This window comes from Leptodactylus fuscus, chromosome 8 (assembly GCF_031893055.1).
Source record: "Leptodactylus fuscus isolate aLepFus1 chromosome 8, aLepFus1.hap2, whole genome shotgun sequence".
Lineage (NCBI taxonomy): Eukaryota > Metazoa > Chordata > Amphibia > Anura > Leptodactylidae > Leptodactylus > Leptodactylus fuscus.
The window spans coordinates 33,287,384-33,315,044 of NC_134272.1; the positions used below are offsets into that span (position 1 = coordinate 33,287,384).

The 27,661-nt window shown below is 43.7% G+C and overlaps 1 protein-coding gene across 4 annotated transcripts in view; it reads left to right on the top strand.

Moving 5' to 3' along the window:
• The first annotated feature begins 18,741 nt into the window (after positions 1-18,741).
• The window catches only part of NRP2 (neuropilin 2), a 101,452-nt gene continuing 92,532 nt past the window's right edge, over positions 18,742-27,661 (top strand). For all 4 annotated transcript variants that reach the window (XM_075284282.1, XM_075284283.1, XM_075284284.1 and 1 more), the window contains exon 1: positions 18,742-19,172. In XM_075284282.1, coding sequence (XP_075140383.1) covers positions 19,100-19,172 — 73 coding nt within the window. In that variant the 5' untranslated portion in view covers positions 18,742-19,099. The remainder of the gene's footprint in view (positions 19,173-27,661) is intronic.

The window sequence follows — 27,661 nt, forward strand, 5'->3', positions numbered from 1 at the left end:
TGTGTAGATTTATAGAGGCTGGTTCAGCTTTATGAGTATATGTGTATATATCCAGCCTTGGGAGTATATAGTGCCTAGTGTGTTACTGGAGGGAGAAGTTTAGGAATAGATGTCATTTACTGTCTCATCCATCTTCATCCCCTTTCTCTCATCACAAGGACACTGTGTGACCACATTCACATTAGACAGCACTACTAGTTTAGTATCACCAACTATAACAACTGTATATGACGCAGTATTACCTCAAGATGTATACAGTCACAGAGTCCTGTCATGTATTTACCTCATACAGTGAAGCCATGACTGATATATCATATATACTGCAGTATTACCTCAGGATATATACAGACACAGAGTCCCCTCATGTATTTACCTCACACACTGCAGACATGGCTGATCTATCATAAATTACTGCTGTATAATGCAGATTGTTCATAAGTACTGGGGACTGAGGGTCTCTCTGTGGCGGAGCTGGGAGGTGACATGTAATAGAGACCCTGTGATGAGAGGGACAGCATGATATCAGATATACAGTGTGGTGATGTTAATGGAGACTGCACTGATATATATATGGCCTGTATATGTCCTTGGATATAAATGGACAGTGCTAGTTTTTTAATGGTATTCCTTGAAGACATGTTAACTCATACATAGTATATACATCTATATCCTGTGTACACAGTTACCACCATAAGTAGGACCCCACTCTACATAAGTGGGGAGCAGCGCCGGACCTCCCATGAGGCGACCTGAAGCGAGCGCTTCAGGCGGCGCTATGTCAGGGCATCAGGGAGGGCAGCATTTTTGCTTCCCTAAGCCAGTCCAGGACAAGCTGTCCTGGACTGGCTTAGCACCGAGCGGTGGTTTGGGGAGGCCACTGGAGCAGCGCTGCTCCAGCAGCCTCCCCTCATGCTCAGGCAGAGATCAGGCAGTCTCCGGGCCTGAATCTCTGCCGGCGAACGGTGATAAGCCCCGCCCCTCTGCTCAGCCCCGCCCCTCCGCTCGGCCACGCCCCTCCTCCCAGACCGGGGGGGGGGGGGGCGGCTTTCTGTAGTCGCCTCGGGCGGCGAAAGGGGAATGTTCACCCCTGGTGGGGAGTATATACTTCTATATGTAAATGGTTAACCATTACCTATTTGTGGTATGGCAGAATCCCCCATGTATACAGATTTATGGTAATTTCAGTATTATAGTCTATTTCTCTTAGTTTCCAAGAGCAGCCTTATTACTTTAGATGTATTTTCAGCAACATTCATAGCAGTGGCGGATCCAGGGTTTGCGGGGCCCTGGGCAATTGACTTTGGCGGGGCCCTACGCGCAGCGCGCCGCAGCAAATTTGGCCCCGCCCACTTTTTTGTTGACTCCACCCATTCTCATTCATTTTTCATGTGATTCCACACAGTATAATCCTCCTACAGTCACCCGTAAATTATATGTCCCCCCCTCCATCTCTCCCCATTTTCATATACACCCTTCATCTACCCCTAGTTTCATCTCCCCCCAATCTATCTCTGTCCCTAGTTTCATGCCATTCTCCCCCTTTATCTGCCCACAGTTTCATGTCCCCCCCCCGTCTCTGCCCCAGTGTCATGCCGTTCTCCCCCCTTCATCTGCCCCAGTGTCATGCTGTTCTCCCCCCCTCTATCTGCCTCAGTGTCATGCCGTTCTCCCTCCGTTCATCTGCCCCAGCGTCATACTGTTCTCACACACACTCACCTTCCCTCGTTCCCCCGCAGCTCTCTCCCTCATACACATATTGTAGGCGCGATGTGACATCATCAGATCGCGACTACAAATGCCGGAGCTCAGCGTTAAAACAGGAGCTGAGCTGTGACACCTCCTGCTTTAAACGCCTATGTATTCAGCTCATCGGCGTCCGTAGGACGCCATACCTCCTAATTTTTAATGAGTAGAAAGAGGGGTAAAATGTGCGGCGCGCTCTGCGTGCCGCGGCAAATTTGGCTCCACCCACTTTTATGTTGATTCCACCCATTCTCATTCATTTATCATGTGCTCCCACACAGTATAATCCTCCTACAGTCACCCGTAAATTATATGTCCCCCCTCCATCTCTCCCCCAGTTTCATATACACCCTTCCTCTGTCCCCAGTTTCATGTCCCCCCTTCCATCTCTGTCCCCAGTTTCATCACATTCTCCCCCTTCATCTGCCCACAGTTTAATGTCCCCAGTCTCTGCCCCAGTGTCATGCCGATCCCCCCTCCACCTTCATTTGCCCCCCAGTTTCATTGGGCCCCCTCCATCTCTGTCCCCAGTTTCATGCCGTCCCCCCCCTTCATCTTCCCCATTGTCATGCCGTTTCCCCCCCCTCCCCTTCATTTGCCCCCCAGTTTCATTGGGCCCCCTCCATCTCTGTCCCCAGTTTCATGCCGTCCCCCCCCTTCATCTTCCCCAGTGTCATGCCGTCCCCCCCCCCTCCCCTTCATTTGCCCCCCAGTTTCATGGGCCCCCTTCATTATGTTCCACCTTAATATTTAATACAAAACAAACACTTACACTCACCTTCCATCGTTCCCCCGACGCTCCTCTCTCTCACTCCAGTCACATACGTGATGCAGGAGCTGTGACCTCAGCTCCTGCTTAGCTACGGCCCGACTTGCGTGTGTAGGCGCGATGTGATTACGTCATCGCGCCTACACACGCAAGCCGGGCCGGAGCTTTAAAGCAGGAGCTGAGGTCACAGCTCCTGCTTTAATCGCGTATGTATTCCAGCTCATCAGCGGACGGACGCCGATGAGCTGAAATCGTGACAGGCAAGTGCCGGGGGGCCCCCTGAGGCTCTGTGGGCCCCGGCACTTGCCCGACTGCCGAGCTGACCGGGACCATTTTGTTAGGGCCGGGCCGCGGGGCCCCGCTAAGCACGGGGCCCCGGGCGGTTGCCCGGCTCGCCCAGCCCTGGATCCGCCCCTGATTCATAGCTGAGGGCAGTTCACACCTGCGCCCGGTCTCCGCTTTGTGGGTTTCCATCTTCTGCCCATCATTCAGTGTCCGCCCGTGAGCGTCTTTTGATTTCTGCAGCGAAACTGTGTTTTGGGTTTTTTTAACGGGACACAAAGTACAGAATTTGTTTCTGGTTAAAAAAAACAAAAAAACAAAACGGTTTCGCCGCAGAGGGCAGAAAAGGCTCACGGGCAGACACTTTGCAAACTTTGAAAACACTTTGAAAACTGTCTGCCGGTTTCCGTCTCCAGTCCAGTTTTTCGGACAGAAGACGGAAACCTGAACCCACCATGAGTTGATCTAGCTTAAAAATATAAGGTTTCTAGAGGCTAGTGCATTGCTAATCAGCTTGCTGGCGGTCGATTCCATTTAAGGTGTCAAATGGCCTCTTCTGTGGTGGTTGAGGAGTCAGGCGGAAGTTGCAGGCAAGTTATTGTGGACTTATTTTAACTAATAGAGCAGGTTAAACCTCATGGTGGTGAACAGGCTGAAGTTTGTAAATGGCCATCCTGAAGTATGTCGTAATAGTAACATATTACAGTGGTTAGGCACAGAAGGAGCTTCTGTAGGGTCGTTGGTGCCCTTAACCCCTTCCTGACATCGGCTGTACCAGTATGGCGGATGCCCGGTGTTTAACTATCATATAGCAGACACCATGCGCTAATGCCCACAGTTGGTGCCCACACCAGCCATGGGCATTAACCCTTCTGGCACCTCGGTCAAAGCTGACCGAGGCGCCATTTTGCCGGTGGCATATGGTTGCCACCATTTTGCCGGTGATCGGTGGCGCCTGGAGCAAGCTCCAGGGCCGACGTCACATTGCATGACAGCCAGGAGCCTTGTAAAGGCTCCCTGGCCTGTCTGCAGTGATTTTTTTTTTGTAGGCTGCTTTTTTATAAAAATTGATCAAAGCAATAGCAATTCCCCAAAATGGTATAACTAAAAAGTACACCCGGCCCAGCAAAAAAAATACGCCCCATACATTCCCGTATATGGAAGTATGAAAAAGTTACTTGTCAAAATATGGCGACTTTTAGAAAAAAAATATTTTGTCACAGTTTTGGATTTTTGTTAAGGAGTTAAAATGTAAATAAAACCATATAAATTGGGTATCCTCGGAATCGTACTGAATCATAGTATACAGGAGAAATGTCATTTTGGCTGCACAGGGAACGCTGTAAAAAAGAAGCCCATAAGAAAGTCGCACACCTGGAGCCTCCATTGCAGCACAGTTAGGCTAAGGCCCCACTGGGCAGAAACCCAGCAAAAAAATGCTGCGTAAAAAAAACAGAGGATACGCTTTTTTTGTTGTGGAAAAAAAGTGCATGTACATGCATTTTTCATCGCATTTTTCAGATTTGTGCTGCTGAAATTCATATGAGTTTTCTATTGAGTTTTGCATCGCGTTTTTACTCGAGTTTCTCATGTGCAATAAAGGTAATTGAAAGGCTATGTTGAAAATCCTAAGGAATTATGGTCGTTTGCTATTTAGGCCGGGGCCTCACGGGCCGGAAAATCGCAGCGTTTTACAGTACTTGCAAAGTGGATGGGATTCATGCGAATCCCATGCCCACTTTGCGGAACAAAATCGCATTGCGGACACACTGCGATTTACAAAGCTGTTGTGGTTTTAAAAATCGCAGAATTTCAATTATATCTACAGAAACGCTGGCGGCTTTCCCATAGATATAATTGTAACAGAAAGTACGCGGAGGAAAACTCTGTGACCTTTCTGTTCAAAGCACTGCAGGAATAACCGCAATGCGTTCACACCGCGGTTGTTCCCGCAGCACGCCGCGGCTTCCGCCTGAAGAAAGGGCAGCTCGCTTCTTTTAGTACCTGTTTCAGTCACTATCTGGTACTATTGTTTCAGAGGCTCTATCGAGTTGTGTGTGGCAGAAGTCAATGTGGCAGTCTGGGCCAGATAAAAATGAGAAGGGTGTCTTATCTTTAGAGAAGATGCCCCTGTGAGTCCTAACCTGTCTTTTTACGTGTCTAGTAATTGCCACTAAATAGTTAGAAATCTTCTCATGATATTTCATAGTATGTGAAGATACATTGGGGATGGGGGCAGCCATGAAACCTTTTCACTGAGCCCACCAATGTGTGACGGCAGCCTTCATTATCAGCATGGGCACACACTTCTCACACTATTTTAATAAATAATATAGCAATGAAGAATTTCAGGATTCTCCCTTATATCATTACCCCTACAAAGATCCAAAGCACCGCTATACAAATGCAAGTTGGGTTTATAGCTAATGCACCCAGAGGGACCTGGGAAGCATTAAATCTACAGATAAAGGATTTAATGAAGTTAACCTGCTGAAACGAGCAGCGAGCTTGTAGGAAGTGTAAGCTGTTCAAAGAAATCCATTCTCTTCTTTTATGACCGCTACATTTATATGCTGCTAAATTTAGGCAGCTGGAGACCTGTTATATCCTTGCACAGAGTCTGGGAAGAAAAAGCATATACCTTCAAACAGCAAGCGTGCTCCATAGCAGTCTTACTTCTGCTTGTGCAGTGCTGGAGACTTAGACCTTTTAATATAGTGACAAGACCTCACATCCGTCGACTACACCTACACCACTATGGTAAAATGGGAGATTTAAATGTTCTACATGGAAAAAATACTATACTATCATTTTATTATTTTAGAGAGTTAAAGGGATTGTACACAAAGCAGGATTAGAGTAAAAAAAGACTTCTTCTATAGGGCTCACGCACATGATCATACAGAATTTGATCTTCTGCACAAATCTCTATACATGTATCAGCCAACAGAGCTTGCACATACAGAACCTGTACATCTGCATAGGCTGCTCATGTCTTAAAGGATTTGTTCATGCCAGTGTGCCAGAACTCTACTTGCCATCCATTTGCCATTCTGTTTTGGTTTAAAATAAAAGTATCTATACCCAGCTGTGCTGTGTGGAGCTGGCTTACTTATATTTGGGGATATTTGCCAACACTATTGTACATATCAATGACGTATTACTGTAGCTTGGTAATTCATTCAGAATTTCCCTGCAGTTGACCCCACTGTACAGGATACACAGTAGGCTGTTCTACAGCTTTCTCTACTCTGTATTATATATAGCTATTCAGTACAGATAACCTACAGGCGGATGCATTGAGAATCTGAGATGGCTCTGCTTTTCTGGATTAGTCTTGTGACTGCTGATTTATGATTTCATTCTAGTATTGGGTCTATCTTATAATCTTTATTGTCCCATGTTTTCTAACATCCCATTACTACCCTCCATGCAATATAATGTCCCACAGCGGCCTTCCATTCAGTATAATGTCTCATAGCAGACCCTCCACACAGTATAATGTCTCATAGCGGCCCCTCTACACTGTGTAATGTCCTAGAGTGGCCCGTACCTTAATAACATTTTTAAAAATCCCACATACATTCTGATTTTCTAATGATTTTGAGTTCAGCCGAAACCGAAGGTTTGGGGGTTTACCACCCACAAACTGTTACTATACTCTGGGGTCTCTTAGTGTAGGCTCAGGGAAGGTGAGTAAACATAACAATGTTACTCTTTGGACCTCTTCCAGACTTCAAATTGACGTCAGCAGCCATTGAGGCCTGTGATTGGGTCTCAGTGGTCCCGTGAGTTATGTGTCAGAATGACTCATAGCATCACTACACCACATGACCTATGGTCCCTGACATCAATTAGGAGGCCAGAAGAGGGCGGACTTGTGCAGGAGGTGAGTAACACTGTATGTTATGTTTGCTCTCCTTTCCTGAGCCTGAGGGTCTGAAATAGTAGTTTATGGGTGGCGAACCTCATGAGCTACCATTAAGGGGGAGGGGGTGGACTTTCACTGCTGTGCGTACCCATGCGGATAACGAGGACTAACCCCAGGGGTACGTGTACCTCAGTTTGAGAACTACTGGTCTAGTGCATTGGATCCATCTTATAATTTTTACTATACCATATTCTCTCTAATAACTTGTGTATTGGGTCTATTTTTTAACCTTCACTATATGACATCTCTAGTATGGGCTGGTTCACACCTGCGCCCAGTCTCCACTTTCCCATTCACTGGAATGGGTTTGCAAAGTGACCACCCATGAGCATCTTCTGTCTCTCCCCGGCGAAACCGTTTTCTTTAGCCGGACACAAAGTCAGACATGCAGGACTATGTGTCCAGTTAAAAAAAAACGGTTTCACCGCGGAGAGGCAGAAGACACTCATGGGCGGACACTTTGCAAACCCATTCAAGTGAATGGGTTTGAAAACTGACTGCTGGTTTCCGTCTCCTATCCAGTTTCTCAGGCAGAAGACGGAAACTTGCAAAGTGGAGATCAGGGCGCAGATGTGAACCCGCCTTATCTAGTATATAGAATTTATCCTATAATCTTTATTATGTCACATCTTCTCTAATGTCCAGTCCGTTGTGCCCATTTCTTAATCTTTATCATACCACATCTTCTTAAATATCTTGTGTATTGCCTCTGTTTTATAACCTTTTTTAAGCTATAACTTCTCCTGTACAATTACAGCATATGCATGGTTAATACTGCAATGTTTTTATGTCTTTGTGTCCTTACAGGATTCCCGTGTTCCTCTGCTTGCTACATGGAAACTCTAGAAATGTTGGTGATGTAATGTCTGATTATAATGATTCTTTATACAAGATGATTCTTTTTTACAGTGTTTTGCAACATTTGTACAAAAGAACAATTTTTTTTTCGTTTATTTATAAAATATATATATATTTTTTGCAACAGACAAACCTAGGCACTAAATTAGAACATGGTGCATTATGAAAATGCCACGGCCCCCAAACCATCAGAAAATTACCGTACCGCACACTAAAGTGCTTTGTATATAGTATGTTTTATTTTCCACTCTATGCTTTAAAGTAACATCTGGCCACAAATATAAATGGTACGTAATGTTGTATGTAAAGCCTTGGAGGTAGTTCAAGATAATTTTCTTAGGTAAAGTATTTGCGATTCGGTAGAACCACAGCAGTCAGTTTAACCCCTACCTGACTTCTGCCGTACATGTATGATGGATGTTGGGAATTTTACAAAAAAACTGTCTGATTTTGGCTATTTTTTGATGCCTCAGTCAAGTGCAACCAAAGCATCTGAGATTCAGTGTTGCACACAAGTTGACTCTGATCACCATCACATAAAGCAGGATCTAGGGTTGGGTATCGGTTGCTGGGAACCTATCAAAGGCTTGAAGGCCTGTTATTACTGTGATTGGCTGCCTGTAATGGAACTCAGTGCCTTATACAATGTACAGCAATGCATTGTAAGGGTTGTTCAAGTTCAAATCCCCTATGGGTTGAAAAAATACGAAAAATTCAAATAACTAAAATCTCAAGGGATTATCTATTGTCAATTTTTTTTTTTACTGTAAACCAGAAAATGATACAGTATGATGCAGTTACCTAACACACATTTTCTTCTTTCTTGTCTTCCGAGCTTAATGTGATCTTATTCCTTAGGCTGAGGCCCCACGTTGCGGAAATGCAGCTTATTTTGTAGCAGATTTTGGTGCGTTTTTTTGAGCTAAATGGTGGAAGTGGATTGAGCAAAGGTAGAAGTATAAGTAGTTTATACATATCCCATTCCCCTTGTAGCAATTTTTGGCTTTGGCTAAAAAAAACAACCCACAACAAAATCTGCAACAAAAAAGATGCATTGTCTTAAAAGATTTTTTTTAGATTTTGTCCTAAATATAGGTCCGTGATGGCAAACCTATGGCACAGGTGCCAGAGGTGGCACTCAGAGCCCTCTCTTTGGGCACCCATCTTTGGACCAGGTTATTCTGTGTGGGGGCCACTGTGCAGCTGATTGTACTGTGTAGGGGTCACTGGGAAGCAATTTGGACTGTGTGGGGGTCACAGTGGAGCAGAAAGCTCTATAAAGCCCCATTCACATGACCATATTTTTCAGGTCCGTAGATGTCTGTAATTGTGGATCCACACATTATTAACGTTAAATTCCCATGTTGGCACTTTGTGATAATTTGTGGGTTTCGGGTTGCAGTTTGGGCACTCAGTCTCTAAAAGGTTCGCCATCACTGGTATAGGTCATCATTGAAGATCAGCAGAGGTTGGACACCCAAGACCCTTGTGGGTCAGCTTCGCAATCTATGTGATGGCATGTTCAACAATTTGTCCTCTATCCTACAGATGTGGTCGGTGAGAGGGGTCAGTCCACTGAGACCTCCACCAATCCTGAGTATTACGCCTGTTGTGAAGGCAACTATGGGAGATTCAACCAAACCCCTTGGTAGATGCAGATGTGACGCTGCCTCCATTCACTACAATGAGAGTGCTGGAGATAACCAGGTACAATACTTCACTTGAAGTGAATGGAAGCGAGGCCACATTTGCATCCACCAGGGAATTCTGTTGGTTTCCCGGGACTACGTTCACAGTGAGGTATTAACCTCCCTATTGTCTGGACCATGTAAATCCTCTATCCTTGGTAGATTTATCTCTGTCCCTTTCTATGACCTGTCCTGGACTTTTAGTAATGGGATGCAGATCAGGCACAAACAACTTTCCAAAATCCAACATAGCAAGTCACTATTTCCTCAGATATTTATTTGCATTCAGTGTCTGGCACACTCTTTATACCAGGAGTAAATAAAATAAGGCCAGTCTCAAACAATAGACTAGACTAAGACTACATGGCAACTTGTGATTGTACAACATAAGATCACAATGTTGTTCACATTGCACTTAGTCATAGTGTATGGAGTCATTCTTGTGAATTGCAAGTCATGACAGCCATCAGAAATCCAAACCTGATGGATTTTTAGTTGACCGCTTTTACCACTGAACTGGCATTATGACATTTGCAATCTTAATGGGGCATGGCCAGAAATTGTCATGTAGCCCTAGCATTTGTCTGTATTATTATTATTACTTGAACATGAATAATGCAATATATCATAACCACATCACAGTGGCGTAACTAGGAATGGCGGGGCCCCGTGGCAAACTTCTGACATGGGGCCCCCCTCCAAGAGGGGTACATGGACGTGCAGGCTGTTTGTGAATAAGAGGGTGACGTGGGGTGCAGGGTGTGTATAAGCAAGAGGGGAAATGGGGGTGCAAGCTGTGTGGTGGAACCCCCTATTCCACCACACTCTTGCTCACCCACAGCCTGCACCCCCCATTCCCCCTTCTTTCTCACACACAGCCAGTGCCCCCAGGTCACCCTCTTTGGTCATATACAGCCTGCACGTCCATGTACTCCTCTTGCTCACACACAGCCTACACCACCCATTCCCTCCTCTTGCTCACATAGGGCAGAATGGGGGGTGCAGACTGTGAGTAGGAGGGGTACATAGGTGTGCAGGCTGTATGTGAGAAAGGAAGGGAAGGGGGTGCAGACTTTCTCACACAGCCTGCACACCCATGTACCCCTCTTCCTCACAGCCTATAACCCATTCCCCCCATTGTACACTGACCTGTACAATCCGGGAAGCTCCGCCCACAAAAGACACCGAGTCTATGTTAGTAGATTAAAGAACCTTTGATGACGTCATGTCTCAGGTCCTTCAATCTACTAGTATAGATGCCGGAACAGGGCCTGGGGACAGTGGGCAGGAGACAGAAGTTTCTCCTGCCCGCTGTCACTATGCAAGGGCCCGGACGGCAGGCGGCCCCTGCTTGGGCGCAGTAGTAAAGGCAGCAATTGCAGGTAACGGCCTATTTAAAAAAAAAAAAAAAAAAAATCTGCAGCGGTAGCAGCTGTCACCGGGCCCCCTAGGGTCCTGGGCCCTGTGGCAGCTGCCTCCACTGCTACCACGGTAGTTATGCCCCTGCCACATCAGTTTTTAAAGGGCCAAATCACAGTTTCCCTCATACTATATACTGAGATCTGTTTGAGCAGAAGTAACATACAAGTAGAGGTGTCTATAAGAATACGTTATTTAATGTGAACTCATTTCCGCTCACATTACCATATTTTGTTATGTAGCTAAGTGCTATTAATTTATGCTCATTTCAGTCCATGCTGATAAACATTCAATGAGTAATTGTACAGAGAAGTCCTTTAGCACTGCAAAGTGCTATGTTCACCCTGAAGTACTTTCTGCCGCTAAGTTCTGTTTATTTTACCTGTTACCGAGACTTTTTCTATCCTTTTTTTTTTTTTCTGCTGCAATTTAATTTGATGTGGCATTTCATAAGTTTATTCCCTATGCTTCGCTCTTTATTGGTCACAGGCTCCCCCTACTGGCAATTTCCATGTATTACATCTAATAACATTGTCAAAACTCTGCTCTGAAGACAAGGAAGAGGTCTCATCAGATCTCAGGATAAGGACATTTTATTTGGAAAACAAACAGATCATAAAATGCTCCTTCATAGTCAATGAACTGCTAGAATCCCAGAATCTAAGAAAGGGAAATACGGAAAGTTTTTACTTAGTGGATTTGAATTCAAATTGGTATTTTAGCAAAACAATATATTTATTTTTTAAGATAAATAAATATAAATTTTTATGTTATTTATACAACAACAAAATATATCATCTATGCGCAGGTTTCAAACCTTGCAGACCCCCCCAAATGGAAACCTAATCCGCATAAAAAGCAGTTACGTTAGGAAACCCGAGGACCCCATAGACAATAATGGGGTCGACGTGGTTTCCGCCCAAAAAGGGTGAAAAATGTGAAGAGATAGGCGCTGCTTACCATATGGAGACCGGGCGCAGATGTGAACCGAGCCTGAACCACTTTATTTTGGGTCTCCTGATAACAGATATAATCAGAAAATCTGGTTTTAAAAGGCTGTATAACTTGATATTCATGATTTATTTGCGAACAACAGGTATGACAGGCAGGCTGTCATATATATAAATGGCATAACGGAATAAATGCGTTCCAATATTGCACTTTTGGTTATTGGTCATTTCCTAAAAAACAAAAAATCTAGTAATGAATATAGTGCATTTTGCCTATATGAAATAATTAAGATGTGACAACTGCGTCCTGAGTACCATAAAACAAATCCTAATATAATATACACATTTATACATAAATGTATTCAGCAAAATATGAAAGATGTTTTCCAGCTAATAGCGTTCTTCTGTTAAGTGCCGATAATCTTTCTGCCGGAGCTCCCATGGCGTTTTTCTCTAGACCATCATCTAAGCAGGAAAATAAATGCCCCTTAAACACACTATGGCACATGATTGGCAGCCAAGCAAACGGAGTGGGTGTGAAAAATAGGCAGGTTTGAAAACTAATGACTTCAGTGGGTGTAAAGGCACCCATCCCTCTGGTGTCTTCAATGCTGGGAGGTCAGCAGAGGACATTCCTTTTTCTTGTACTTAATGCCTTTTCTTAATGTCACAGTTAAATTAGTGGCAATAGGCCTCTCACATCTTACAGCTTTTTTGTTCCTGTATCATTGTATTGTTTAAAGCTTGCACAGAACTGCTTAGATACAGAAGAAATACAGATCTGTACTTGGATGAACCATTTTACTGTTAATGGGGTATATCAGATATGTAATGTTTCACTTAGTTTTGAGCCGGTTCTTAAGAACAATGTACCAAGTAACATACAACTGTAAATAGATCCAAAGAAAGCATTTACAGAAATAATGGTTATTAATATTTTTACTACATTGTGGCTCTACCTAGACATCTTAGAATACAATTACCTTATCATCCAATGATACTAAAGACCTGAATAGCAAATGCATTGTCCACAAATGTAAGCATTCGTTTTGGGAACAATAATAATTAATAATACATTTTATTTATACAGCGCCAGCCTATACATAGTTACATAGTAGATGAGGTTGGATAAAGACATTAGTCTGTCAAGTCCAACCTATAGCCCTACAATCCCTACAGTGTTTCCGCAGGACTTTGCAAATTATGATGTAACTTGTATGATCAGGTTTACCCTTCACCTCTGTCCTGAAGATCTTCTCCAATTTACAAAAACTAAAATATTAATCATAGACAAATAATGGTTATTATGACATTTCCATGATACCAGAGATGTCAAAATGTGTAATATCAGATCTATATATCCATGCCCATATGTTCTCACAGTTATAAATATCTCACAATTGAGATCAGTGATTTGCACCAAGAATTTTTCAAGTCCAGTTTTGTTAAGGGGAGTCAAAATGGTTATAATCCTAATCCCGGTACCTTATAGAGGTGATTCTACAGTTTCCAAATATATCTGTTATCCGGCTATAGGGAGCCCCATTTTCTTGTAAAGTGCGGTTTTGCTCATAAGCAAATGAGGGGGAAAATTACTTTGCAAGGGAATCTACAGCTGAGACCAAAGTCCAGACAAGTTAAGATGCAACCCACAAGTACTTTCCCTCATGTGGATATCAATAAACGGTTAATTACATGGAAATGGGGAGCCAACCATGAATCACAGAGGTATGTTTGGAAACTGTAGGATTAGGTTTGTAGACAATTTACTGCTGACAGACTCCCTTTATGGATATCTCTTGACAACCTTTAGAAAAAGAGCAGGTTTTTCCAGAATTTTACATAAAGATGTCTTCAATTAGTAAAAATATCGTAATATAGTACAAATATCATGGACCCTGACACAATATTCTCTCTACTTTTCTCTGAAAACTATTTGGGTGAGTTTAGCAGCTGTATTTGGGTCTGTACACCATGCTGCACCTCACCTGTCTATGCAGATACCTCCTCTTCTCACTCGATGCTTACTTCTCAAGACTTGTGCACTATATATTGCCGTTCTTCATATTGTGTATATACTGTATCCTATACGGGGTGATGACATCATGCACAGAGTTTTACTAAGTATAAATATAGTGCGAGACATACGGTATGTGTAGAGGCAAGTATATGAAGATACTGTATACCCTCTATGCTAATGCTCTTTGTATATATAGTCTTAATAGAAAGTATGACACTAGATCACTATAGCAGAGTATGACCAGAAGAGTTTTGGCTTATTTTTGACAAACCTCAAGTATCTGTACAGCTTGTAGGTAAATTACATACAGCTCTGTATTCTCAATCATCAGTCACCGTTGTGACCGCCACACCCTGATATACAACAACACATCAATGCCATATATGCACTATCTGCATGGAAAGTGGAAGAAAGTGAAAAGCATGACATGACGGCATGGAGCCAAGACTGGGCACAATACGTGTGTGGGTTGTATAGTGTAACATAAACTATTCTCTGTAAGGGAAGCTGCAGCGTGACCTCGGCCTCAGAAAAACTATGTCAGGAGTCCAGAGGTCACAAAGTAAAAATGAAAGATATAAACATTATATGTGACACCAGCACTGCCACGAACAGCTGCCATCCTTAACTCATGAAACAACTGGATTATCTCACGCCATGAGGAATTTGCTTCATATAATCTCTCGCTTGCACTTAGTTCACAATGCTGCAGCTAATGTGATTCTGATCGCTGGTCTTAGTGTTAGAAAGAAAAAAGCCACACAGTTGAATTGCTCACCCAAATCTTAAAGGGGAACTGTCAACCACCATATGCAGATATATACACAGCTTTATGTATTATGTAGAAGAGAAAAAACTGGAAACGAACAGAAGAGTGTAAAATGGGAATGTGATGCTTGGCCCTGTTTACATATACCAATGTAGCAGAGTTAACCTGTACTTCTGAAATAGGTTAAACTGCTGCAGCATGAGATCTTATCAAGAAAGACAACAAAAACCAATGCAAAGTCATTGAAATAGGGTTTCCACTGACTTTTCATTGCTTATTTGTGATAAGATATGCTGAAGCAGTTTAACCAATTGCAAAAGATTAGGTTAACTCTGAGACATTTGAATGTTTACGGTATATTCACACAGCGGAAGTTGCCACAGATTTGGGGGCATAGTTTTCATTGTTTTCAATGGGAGGCAGTGATTGCAGCAAGACACGGAAAAAAATATGCGTCCCGGACGCATATTCCGTGGCTGGGTCTGCAGCTCAAGACTCAGCAGTGCTAAGACGGAATGTCAGTGCCCTGCATCAGCATTACATTGTGGCTTTACCACTGGCGAAAATACGTTTTCATTTTCTGCCATGTCAACATACACTTAGACGCTTGGCCAGGTTTATGTACATCCATCTTAATATGCTTATCTCTGTGTGTAGCTAGGGGAATACTGCCTGGACATATGGTGACTATGAAGGCATCCACCTTATTCTGAGTTCACACAGAGGTTTTTGGCAGCAGATTTTGACGCAGAATCAGTGTCAAAATCCGCTGCCAAAACCGGCTCGCATTGACTTCAATGGGAGCCGCTCGCTTCTTTTTTCCACTACCTAGTACCGGAAAAAAGAAGCAGCATGACCCTTCTTGCAACAGATTCTGCGGTTGACTCAGCTGCCCCGTGAGACTCGCTCCCGACTAGGCCCATTCATTTGGGCATAATCCGGAGTGGAATGCCGCGCCGGAATGCCGATGCAATGCATCTGCATCCCATCGCGGCTAGCCGTGCATAATGTTCATGCACGGAATGCAGATTCTGCCGTGTGAACTTACCCTTAAAGCGGTTTTCCAGTCTAATGTCCTATCCTTACCCTAACATCAATATCAATATCTTGTTGAGGATCCGACACCTGGACCCCCACCTATGAACTGTTCTCAGCAGCTGATGCACAGAGAATGCAACAGGAAGCAGACAGCGCTGTTCTCTGTGCAGTGATTGAACTCACTGCAGTTTAGTTGATACTTAAAGGGGTCCCATCACAATGATTCTATCTATACTGCTAGTTTATGTGGATTTAAGATTTTTCCTAAATGCATTGCTTTATCAAAACTGCTTTGTTTGGCCGCTATCTTAATTTATTCACTTCATTGTTTACACTCCGTTTCTATGACCCTTGGGATTATCTGCTCATTTGTCAAGTGATGTAGCTGCCTGCTCTCAAAGGGGGAGGGAGGGGCTGGGAGCAGCTCTGAGCTGTTTGTGTCTGATAAGTAGCTGAGCTTCTCAGAGATTTCTGAGCTCTTATCAGTCAGTTTAATTGAATTTGGCTGATAAGAGCTGAGATAGGGAGTCCATTACCTCTGTATGTAATGCAAGCTGACTCAAATTCAGCTCTGCTACATCAGCTTTACACTGTGGTAATTCATTTACAACCAATCCCGTGCAAGTGAAACCCCGCCCACCTATGTGCCGAGAAAAGAAGGAAGTGAAGAGAGCACAACAGCCTGCAGGTTATTGAACAAGCGACGTGGGAATACCCCTTTAAGTTAATGGGAGCTGATCTGGCTGTGGAGTTTGTATGATAAACATTCGACTGCAGCTTGGACTCCTTTTCTTCTCTATACCCCAACAAGTATTTCTACCAACTCTGACTCTGATCTACCCAAAACTGACAGACTCCACCCATTTATAATGTGGTAATGAAGCTCAGACATCAGTTCCAAGGACAAAATATTCTATCAAGAGCTGAAGTGGATCACTAAATGCTGAAGTTTATTACTTTGTTGGTAGCATTTGGCTAATATACATGATCATATACTTTGTCAATATGCTAGCTGAGTTTTTCACACTATTATCACAGGTCCATGTAGGGGCACTGAACCTGGGTGCAAAACTCAGGACGGATCCTATTCCTGGTCATTTTGCATCCTGGACTCACAGCAGGAAACCAATGGGTCCCTGGAGGCTGGAGCAGTACACAGATATCATCCATGTGCCGTCTGTGCTGTTTTCCTATGGATCCATTGCTGCATATGGTCACACAGAAAAACTGGATGAATGGTTCAGATGTAACCCCAGTCTTACAAGGTAAGTAAAGGTAGACATGCACATATAGAAGATGGTGTTCAGATTGTTTATCCCAATGTATCTTTGCTGTTAATAAAGATTGATTATTCTAAAATGTATAGGTTTATTCCGCTATGTGAATTCATATACCTGAACTACAAAGGCCAGCTACATGTGAACAAAGAAAACTGAGATCCATTCAACTGTATATGAAATACTATCTGTACTATGGCTAAAAGTAAATTACACCTCAAAACCTACTTTTCTGGGCAGTCTCAGTGAAGCTCCATCATACAGGACAAATAGCATGCACAGAAACCAGGCTATCACTGCTAGAATGACTGCACAAGGGCCATATTCTGTGCCATAAATGTGTAACAAAGCTATAACTCACAGGATATTTTATTCTGAAAAAGATCGGAACGCTTTCATTGATGAAAGGCTCTGGAGTTGACTCAGAAATGCCATCAAATGGACGTCTATTGTGTGCACAGAGCAGTCCTGCCTATTTCTGTCTGGATAGTTTGCAGTGGTAGAAAAGGAACCAATTTCAGGTTATTTATTGGGTATTGGATTTTCCAAATCTTTATGTCAATATCACAAATCCTCTCTGAGTATTGCATTCCCCAGCATCTAACACTGGAGAACATGAGAGATGGCCAGCACTTCTGTTCCTGAGACAAATAGTCAGGTCAAAGCACTGAAAATCACAGGATAATAGATGTAGTGGTTGTTCTGCAAAACTCTTCTCAGCAGCCTGTACAGTGAATATATATAGATATATAGCCACACTTTCTCTATGTATCTGTATAGTCTGTATCTAGTGGTACTTGTTTTGTATTAATAATGTACAATTACAATCACCAGTCTGCTGGGAGTTGTGATCACCACATATTCACAGGAATTTCTTCATGGAGTCAGCAATCTGAATCGTCTATCCAATGGTCTACAGCTAGAGGCATTGCCTTTAGATTAATAATTTCCATTTGTACCCAGTCTGCTGGGAGTTGTGATCCCCACAGGCAGTGAGAATCCCCTGCAGCTGCTGCAACTTGTTGCCTGGGGCTGTGCTGGGTGCAGCAGGTAGATGGTGGCAGATAGATGGGATATGTCAGGGCTTTACTGGGTGCAGTAGGTAGATGGGGGGCAGATGGGATTTGTCAGGGCTGAGCTGGGAGCAATAGGTAGATGGGGGGCAGATAGATGTGATTTGTCAGGGCTGTGCTGGGTGCAGCAGGTAGATGGGGGGCAGATAGTTGTGATTTGACAGGGTTGTGCTGTGTGCAACAGGTAGATGGGGGGCAGATAGATGGGATTTTTCAGGGCTATGCTGGGTGTAGCAGGTAGATGGGATTTGTCAGGGTTGTGCTGGGTGCAGCAGATAGATGGGGAGCAGATAGATGGGATTTGTCAGGGCTGTGCTGGGTGCAGCAGGTAGATGGGATTTGTCGGGACTGTGCTGGGTGCAGCAGGTAGATGGGATTTTTCAGGTTTGTGCTGGGTGCAGCAGGTAGATGGGGGGGGGGAGATAGATGGGATTTGTCGGGACTGTGCTGGGTGCAGCAGGTAGTTGGGATTTTTCAGGTTTGTGCTGGGTGCAGCAGGTAGATGGGGAGGAAGATAGATGGGATTTGTCGGGACTGTGCTGGGTGCAGCAGGTAGATGAGATTTGTCAGATGTGTGCTGGGTGCAGCAGGTAGATGGGGCAGATAGATAGGATGTGTCAGGGCTGTGCTGGGTGCAGCAGGTAGATGGGGGGCAGATAGATGGGATTTGTCGGGACTGTACTGGGTGCAGCAGGTAGATGAGATTTGTCAGATGTGTGCTGGATGCAGCAGGTAGATGGGGAAGATACAGTAGATAGGATGTGTCAGGGCTGTGCTGGGTGCAGCAGGTAGATGGGGGCAGATAGATAGGATTTGTCAGGGCTGAGCTCAGTGACAGGCAGAGGGGCGGGCTGTGTGTGTCTATGGCTCTGCCTCCCTCCGCTCCCTGCACATGCTGCTCTCTCTGTATAAGGCAGCACAGAGTAGCTGGGAGGGCGCAGACAGCAGGAGCCAGGCTCACAGCTCACACTCCGCTCATCCTCACAAGCTAGCCAGCAGTCCAAGTGCCTGACCCCAGCCAAAGACAAGCCAGGGACTGCTCTACCACACTGGACATTGGAGCCTCTATCCACTGGACACTTCTGCCTCATCCCCTGTGTCTGTGGGTAGGAAACTCTTCTGTATCCCTCTGCAAGTGTGGATATTACCCCCTATACCAGGAATATCATCCTCATCGTCACCCAGGACCTTACTGGCATTTTGCACATGCAGAAGACAAGCCTTGTCCCATCTCCATGACTCATTGACAGGGGCAGTGAAGACAGATTGGTGCTTGTTCACAATGGATATCCTTGTGCTGGTGTTTGGAGTTATTTATCTGCACTTTTCAGGATGCACAGTGACAGGACAAGAAGGTAAGGCAGTCCCCAGACCAGCTAGTCTATGTGATGATGATGATGATGGTGGTAGTGCAGACCCTGTGCCCTGCTCTGTGTATGGAGCCAGGCTCCGGCTGGATGTCACATCTGGAGGAAATCAAAGCAGGTTTAGAAAGACTACAAAGCCTGGTGCGGCTCTTCATGTCTGCACGGAGGGCTCTCCCGGGAGTTCAGCCACAGTTCCAGCACTCACATCTGGCTGTCATGCCGGGCAGGGTGGCATGTGTGGGGACTGGCAGCAGTGCCCTTTGCCTGCCAACTTGGCGAATGTGTGTACCCTGCCGGGCAAGTCGGGTGATCAGAGCGCCCTGTGAAGTGGCTGCAACTCTTCGTGTGCTGGAGATACATGGCACAGAGGAGGGAGGCAGGGCTCAGCCACAAGATGCTATATGCTCTTTATACAACTGCCCAGGGCACAGTGTTCTGTACGTATCAGTATAACTCCAAGGCAGGTAAAAAGAGATGTGATAGTACTACAAATATTGTAAACCAAAATCTGGGAGGTACAATAGCATCCCTATATTATATGGCACTGTACTGTAGCGATCTGTACTGAGATACACACACATAGACTAACACTCCAGAAACTTGTAGGACAGTAGAGAAGTGTAGATGTGACTGTAGTGTATCTGCACCAAGAGAGAGGGGTAGTAGTGACAATAGAGTATCTGCACCAGTAGAGAGGGGTTAGTAGTGACAGTAGAGTATCTGCACCAGGAGAGAGGTGTAGTGATAACTTATCTGCACCAGTAGAGAGGGGTAGTAGTGACTGTAGCATGTCTGCACCAGGAAAGAAGTGTGGTAGTGACCGTAGGGTATCTGCACCAGGAGAGAGAGGTAGTAGTGACTGTAGTATGTTTGCACCAGAAGAGAGCTGTAGTAGTGACTGTAGTGTATCTGCACCAGGAGAGAGAGAGGTAGTAGTGACTGTAGTGTATCTGCACCAGGAGAGAGGTGTAGTAGTGACCGAAAGGTATCTGCACCAGGAGAGAGGTGTAGTAATAGTATTACATGAGAATATAGGAGTTTATCTACATCAGAAGAGAGCTGTAGAACATAGTAGTGTATCTTCAACAGGAGAGGTATAATAATGACAGTATAGGATAGTATAGTGTGTCTGCACCAGGAGAGAAGTCTAGTAATGATAGTAGTGTATCTGCACCAGGAGAGAGGTATAGTAATGGCTGTAAAGGAGAATATCGGAGTTTATCTTAACCAGGAGAGCGTTATAGAACATAGGACTGTATCTGCAATTGGCACTAGGAGAGATGTAATAATGGCGGTATAGGAGAGTATAGTGTTCTGCACTAGAAAAGCTGTAGAACAAAGTAGAGATGCTATAATGAGAATACTGGAAAACAACATAATGTATCTGCACCAGGACAGAGATGTAATAATGATAGTACAAGAGAATATAGGAGTGCATCTGCACCAGGAGAGAGTGAGACCATAGGATTGTATCAGCAGACATGATACAGTGATGATAGTACAGGAGAACATTGGGGTGTATCTGTACCAGAAGACGTGTACAATTCGGAGCCATCAGTCCAGGAGCTCATAGGACAGGCTAATAAAGTTCCCCTGTATACATACCGCCACGGCTAATGCTATGCTGTTAATTCCAAGGCTGTAGCAGGGACTGGTCACATGTATATCCTGCAATGAAGTATTGATCCCCATTATGTAGTGTGACACACAGTACAGAATGTCACATCTCCATTCAGTGAATTCATGGGCTGCAATCCACACTGAAATCTTCTTTCACCTCAATAGAAGTTGTAAATAAGATTAGACCCCATTGTATTAGAGTACACTGTGTCACTATCTGGTGGGATGATACAATGTAACAATGCACACCAGGTCTTTTGGGGTATTGTTAATCTGTAATTGACACTCCACACAGATAAAATGGGATTTGCAAATCAATGGTTGACAAGGCTCATCTACATGTTATATTACTGCACTGCATTGTTTACTACATGGCACTGTTTAGTGTGTCAGTGCCAGGGACCTGTAGTGTTGGGTACATGACAGCATAGCGTTTAGGACTGCACTGGCTGGATGTAACATGGAGCTGGGTCCCACTCTCTCAGTGTCATACTGATTCTAGTGGGTGTACGTAGTGTTTTGCAGAGACTTGTAACACTGGTTGAATACATGGTAGGCGTTGGATGGTTAGGAGCCTAATATCAGATCTTCCTTTCTTGCTCGCCTCCCCCTCACACACGCTACACGTCTCCCTTCCAGCTAGCTTCCAGTGTAACATGGGAGGAATCAAATATTAATAATGGTGGTGAGCTAACCCTTCTTAAAGGATTCCTTCCTCCCATACATGGCGCAAATGTTCTTGAAGAGCTGACAAAGATGAAATCATTTCCAGTGATGGAAATTATTATGTGTGGTGTGCGGTGCGGTTGTCACTTTAATCTCCTTGTAGCTTTTTTCCCCATTTTTTTTTGTCATTATTTTCTTATATCTGATTTTATAGCATATTGGTAAATCATTTCTACAGATATGCAGTAAATGATCAGCGTAGTCAAGTCTGTATCTATCTAGTTCTCCATACAACTGGTTGATGTATGGCCCTCTATAGAAGGCCTAAGGAGAACAATTATATAGCAGGCTGCGCGCGTTGCGACTGGCGTAGAAAGGGGCAATACCCGACTGAGCGGAGCAGGGTTATAGCGCAGGCATCAGGGACTCCGGTAACTTAGCCATTTAAATGACAACACATAGGGCTCAGCAATGACATGAAACGGCAAACTGCAGAACTGGCAGAAGAGAAAATGAGCCCTGTGATTTCAGAAAGAGGATTATCCATCTCGGTGTAGGAAGGGGATTTCACAAGGCAGTGGCATCTTATGATCCCTGGCTAGCTAAGTGGCTTTGGCAATCATCCTTCTTTGACGATCCCCATGTGATTAAAAACTTTAAAGGGTGGAAAACACGCCTGGGGGGTGCCTGAGCCATAAATACCCATCTTGTCTGCTCTCTCCACATCTTCGCACAGGGACAAGCAGCCCATTTTCCTTTGGCTGGCTGAATTATGTTGTGGAATAATTGGATCATAAAGCCATGTAAGATTCTTATTTGATCAAAGGCTGGCCACCTGGCTTTCTATAGCACTAGCTTATGCATAAACTGGCCTGATTTCGACAAGCCCTCTGGTTTCACCTAGAGTAACCCGCTCAATTCTTCAGCACAATATTCTCATGATGCCACCATGTAGCTATTACTGGGGCCAGTATGGGAATGATATAGCATGTCATACAAAAGGTTATTCCCCTTGTGCCGTGATATACTGGCAATACCGCTGCATCTGCTATGTAGGCAAATGATTTCTACTTGAGTGGGCTGCAGGCTTGGAAAGCTCATTTCTGGGCAGCAGATTTAGTGCCTCATTTTAATGTCCCTCTCCATCATTTATATTGTTATCACTTTATTGACCCTCTTTGAATACTTTAAGGTCATGCACGGTGTCAGAGTCCCATTACTTAATGCCCATAGATAGGCAGAGTTCATCTGGTAGAGGTTTCTTCTTCAGCCATGTCAGAAAGACTGATACTGGTGAGGGCGTCCTGGGCCACTGAATGGTTTGGCAAACAAACTGGTTATCTCAGGGATGTTAACATATGAGACCCGTGCTTAACCCTAACTATCCATTTATCAAATGACTAAAAGCAACTCTTGAGAGGGCAGAAAGATTTTTGAAGAATTGGGTTATACCAATTTGTGCAATGAACTTTTTCCTTGGTCGGTACTCGTTTCTTGGAATGTCTTTTTCGTTTTCTTCAGTTATTGTCTTGAATGCATGTTGTGGACATCGTATTGGTTTCTCGCTTTGCTCTGTTGTAAAGTATATTGGCTACGGGTATGGTACAGTATAGACGGCTTTCCATTGTGTTACTCAAGGGACATCCCTTATGCCGTTTACTGATCAGTCCTGTAATGAAGCTCCAGAAATAGAGCCGCTCTATCCATACCATGTGGAGACCCTCCTCACTGTGTCATCTTGGCCAGATTTAGTTTTCACACTTATCTCTTCTCATTAGGAATGACAGCTGTGTCCTGGTTAACCCATTTATTACCATGGAAAAAACTGGCTAGGGGACATCTGGGGTAAACCATTTAAAGATCCCTTTGGGAGACACAAAATAGGAGGAGACCTTTCCGATTGCCGAAGAAAAGAATTCATGGCAAGGATTTAAGGCACATTCCGATCGAGCAGAATCGCTGCCAATATGATAGCAACAGAGACAAGACATTTCCTCCGAATGTCTTGTCTTGTGTTTAGGACTGTTTAGTTCCTTGGTAATAATTTTTGTGATCGGATCTATGTTTTTGGTGGTTGCCATCACCTCGTGTCCCTGCTCAGGCTATAAACTTCTAAAGTCAGCGTTAAAGTATAATACATGTAATAAATGATAATACCCAAAATTGCCATATAAGCCTATAAATAGCTTCAAAAACTAAGGGTCTCAAATAAATAATAAGTATGAGCCGACTTGAGATCTGTAACGTTCACGAGATGTAGTGTCTTAGTCTATTGTCCATCTCCGCTTTGGTCGTATTGATATATGTAGGAGCGACAACCTTATGTGGGTGAACAGTCAGCGGTTTCAGAACTTATAAGATCTTCGGATAAAGGGAGGCAAACGCTTAGTTTAAGTCACAGCGCCACCTAGGCCTGGAAACAGTTACTGTTTCAATGCTGGGGGCGGCAACTCATTATGGCCAATTTGTGCTGGTTGGTTTCCCCCTTTTTTTTGATTAAAAAGATAATTTTGGTGAATTTTATTTTTCTACATAAAACCACAATAATAAGATCTGTATTTCGACACTGAGGAGACGTCATGGGCAATGGATGACAGCTGACACATATGACATGTGATGCTTATAATACGGATTACCGTCACCTTGGTCCCTTATATTCCCTCCACCGCTCACGACTGATCATTTCCGTTACTAAAATGAACCTTATATCTATGTGAGAAGAATGAGGGAAAGTAATGGTTGGCCCTAACTAAGCGGCGGTATCATTGAGCTAGATGTCAGCGCTGCTGTATCGATATGTAAAGTATGTCCCTACTCTCTGACCTTGTTCTTGACGTTCGGCAGCAGGTGGTCACTACAACCACAATGAACAGCTTTCCCCACCTGGCCTCAAATTATCAGAGGCACATCTCAGTGTGGCGTGCATGCACCCGTCACATCCCATCAATCTCAATGTGTTTTCCATAAGGAAGCCGCATCCTGATGGCAGTGATGTATTCACCAGATTGAAGCCGTATGTTCACAAGTTGATAGGTGATTCATACCCTTAGAAGCAGAATACATATGTTGCTGGGCTCTAAGTTATGAGAGATTGTGAGTTCAGGAGATCTATTGTCCTCAGCTACCTTTTATGTTCTTCAGCTTGTCTGAATTTAGTGTTTGCATTCACACGATACTCCGTACCTATAGTAAAATCATTTCTATATAGTATTTGTCATACGAACCTTGCGCTAGCTATGGAAATAAAACGCTGTTTACTTAATGTTGTCCGATTCTGATGACTAATTCCATATCTAGGTATAATATGGTAGTAATAGTGAAGTCTGATCACCTAGATTTTGGGTAATCTCTTCTGTTTTAGGCCTCATCCTCAGACTGTGCCTGTAACTGGGTCTAACAATATATTACATATCACATTGTACTTGAGGATAGCCGTGTTTACAGGATATTGCCCTATCCGGTGACTTGCTTTTTTCCTAGTAGAGCACAACTGACTTTGTAGGAAATTCAGCTATTGAATTGTTTCCTGGTATAAAACTGTTGCTTCATATCTGCATTATAAGTTGCCTACAATGCAGTTTCCTTGACTATAGCGCTATTACGGTATATGGAGGGTTTGTTAGTTAAAAATGTAACTTTTTTCACATCCTCTTTTAAATGGAACATGACTTGGTGTAAATTCACATTTTTACATTTGACCGCAGTAACTTAGCATATCCTGCAGGTGGCATTGCTTCTATGTGCGCCTATGATTAGGGTACTTCAGTATCTTAGAGTTTGCCATACAGAACATATACCTATGAGGCCGGGCACGACACTCACTATGTGGGATCAGCATATGGCTTTATAACATGAGTGGGTGACACTGCTGTGTATGTTTTATTCAGGGTACACCCTTTCGGGCCTGGATTTTCTTTTCCAGACCTAACTTGACAGAACGAATACCCTGTTTTAAGACTGAGGCCACAATCCTACTGATTAACCCTTTATCCTCAGGTGGGAGATACACGGGTTTGATAATAAAGTGCCCACCGTGTCCTTATAGATACTGTAATTCGCATGTGTATTGCATCAGGGAGAATTAATTATAATTGCACCTTGTGGGTTCTGCCCATTATGTCACTTAAGTGGCTCAGGTGTTGTTCTTAAAGATTAACCCACTATCTGCCAACTCCTAGAAAAGAGTTTTACATGTCAGTCCTGATAGTCTACTTTCCATATTTAATTGATAGCAAAATGTTCAGATATGAATATATGAGAGCAAATAATGAAAACCAGCTCTGGGGTGTTCAGCTTTGTGATCCGTAGTTTTTCCCCTATAGATCCTGTGAGATGAAAGTTAGAGAGTCAAAGTCTAGAGACAATGCTGATACATTTACTGGCACAAAGAACTTGAGTCGTCTCTGTGAAATAATGAAAGCCTCCCGTTCCTTCCCCAGCTTCCTGTTTGATTTGGAGACATTAAAAAAAAGAAATGAAAATATTATTTAGAAGAATAGAATTTGGTGTATTCAGCAGTATCTGACTATAGACTCCTATTCACACAAGTATGATATCACTTTTACTGAGAGCACTAAAGTGCAGGGGCAATGCCAATGGCGCTGACGTGTAGGAGAGCTGTATATAAGACAAATTGGAATCTGACTTCTGGAATAATTTGGGGGTTCTCGGTGATAAAGGGATTGTTTTCTCAAGAGGCTTTTTTCAGATTGAAAGCAACCCAGTTAATAGTCATGGATCCAATTCCAGAAACACCTAGAGGTTAGCTGTTGTTGCCGGAGAAGCTGATACATTCATGAAAATGAATATACTTCTTTGCTAGCGGGCAAGTCCCCTATATACTATGCGCCCTCATATGGAAAGGGCTTGTGTTGATGACACAACCCTTTAAATCAAACTGTGTGAGGCCACACAGAGGTGGTCTAAGGTGGTCTATATAGTAAAAATGTATTGACTTTCCTTTCTCGCATCCCGGTTTTACTTTACATTTTCATAGGCAAGTTTTTGGTGTCCGACTTCCAGGACTCTGATAATTGGAAGGGCTAAGTTGACTTGAGCTCTACCACCACCCTTCATTGTTTTTCTGAGTATACTGACATACACATGACTGAGGCTGTGCACGGAACTGCAACTCAACTTCATGTATGTTCCTTTGCTTGAGTAAGCTGAACTGTAGAACTGTGTGCTGTGCCTCGGTGACAAATGGGCCACAGAACTCCAGCATGGAATAGGACCCTAGCGGTCTACTGGTCCAAGGGGTCCATGGGTCAAACTCTGACAGTAGGCCATCACATGGACAGCTCTCTGAAATGATTTTGCTTCCCTAACATTAAATATGGAGATGGCCATCACTGATTTCACAGTGGAAACCTGGATAGAGGGAATCCTATCCACAGTTGCCTAGATTCCCCTTTGTCCTCATCCATACCCTGCTAATGAGACAGACTGTAGACTGCCATAAACCTGCTGTAGCCTACTGATGGGACGCCAGAAGAGATGCAAGGAATTTGGAATTCCCAGTTGTAGCCCGATCCTATTTTTGACTCGCTCCTCTAGATCCTGAAACTACAATATCGTAGGTAATTATCATCTGTGCTGTTCCCCGGTATTTCATGTAAAACCACCCTAAAGACGAGCTGTGTGAATGGAAGTGACAGCACATAAAACACTAAAAGATTGTTTGACATAATAAATACATAACCAAATTTGTAAACTACATGTTAATAGCTATTAAAGAGTAAAGCAAGGAAAACCAAGCCAGTGCTAATGTGAAAATGGAGGGAACAGCTGGCAAGTTGTGAATATAAAGCACAATTAGATTAGGGAAGAAAACAATGCAATAGAGTTTTATGAGGTTATTATTAGGCTTTGGGATGTGAATATCCAGTTACAGGTTATTATAGAGCTGCGAACACTTGATTACAATGTGTCGGCCTCAAGAACAGGAGGCCTATGGGATGGCCCCATAATGCAGAGCTCTGGACAACACAGTGTCGCAAAGCATTGTGGTCTTGTGCTATAGAGACCCTCGCAGAATAAAACGCTTCTTACTGGGGGTTTAGGAAACTGTCAAGTACAGATAAGGCTCTTGATCGAATCCCTTGGGGGATACCAGTTTGTATTAAAAAGGAAAAAATTAATTTCTAACTACTGGGATGGCTGCCAAATTATGTGACCTTACAACGGTGCAG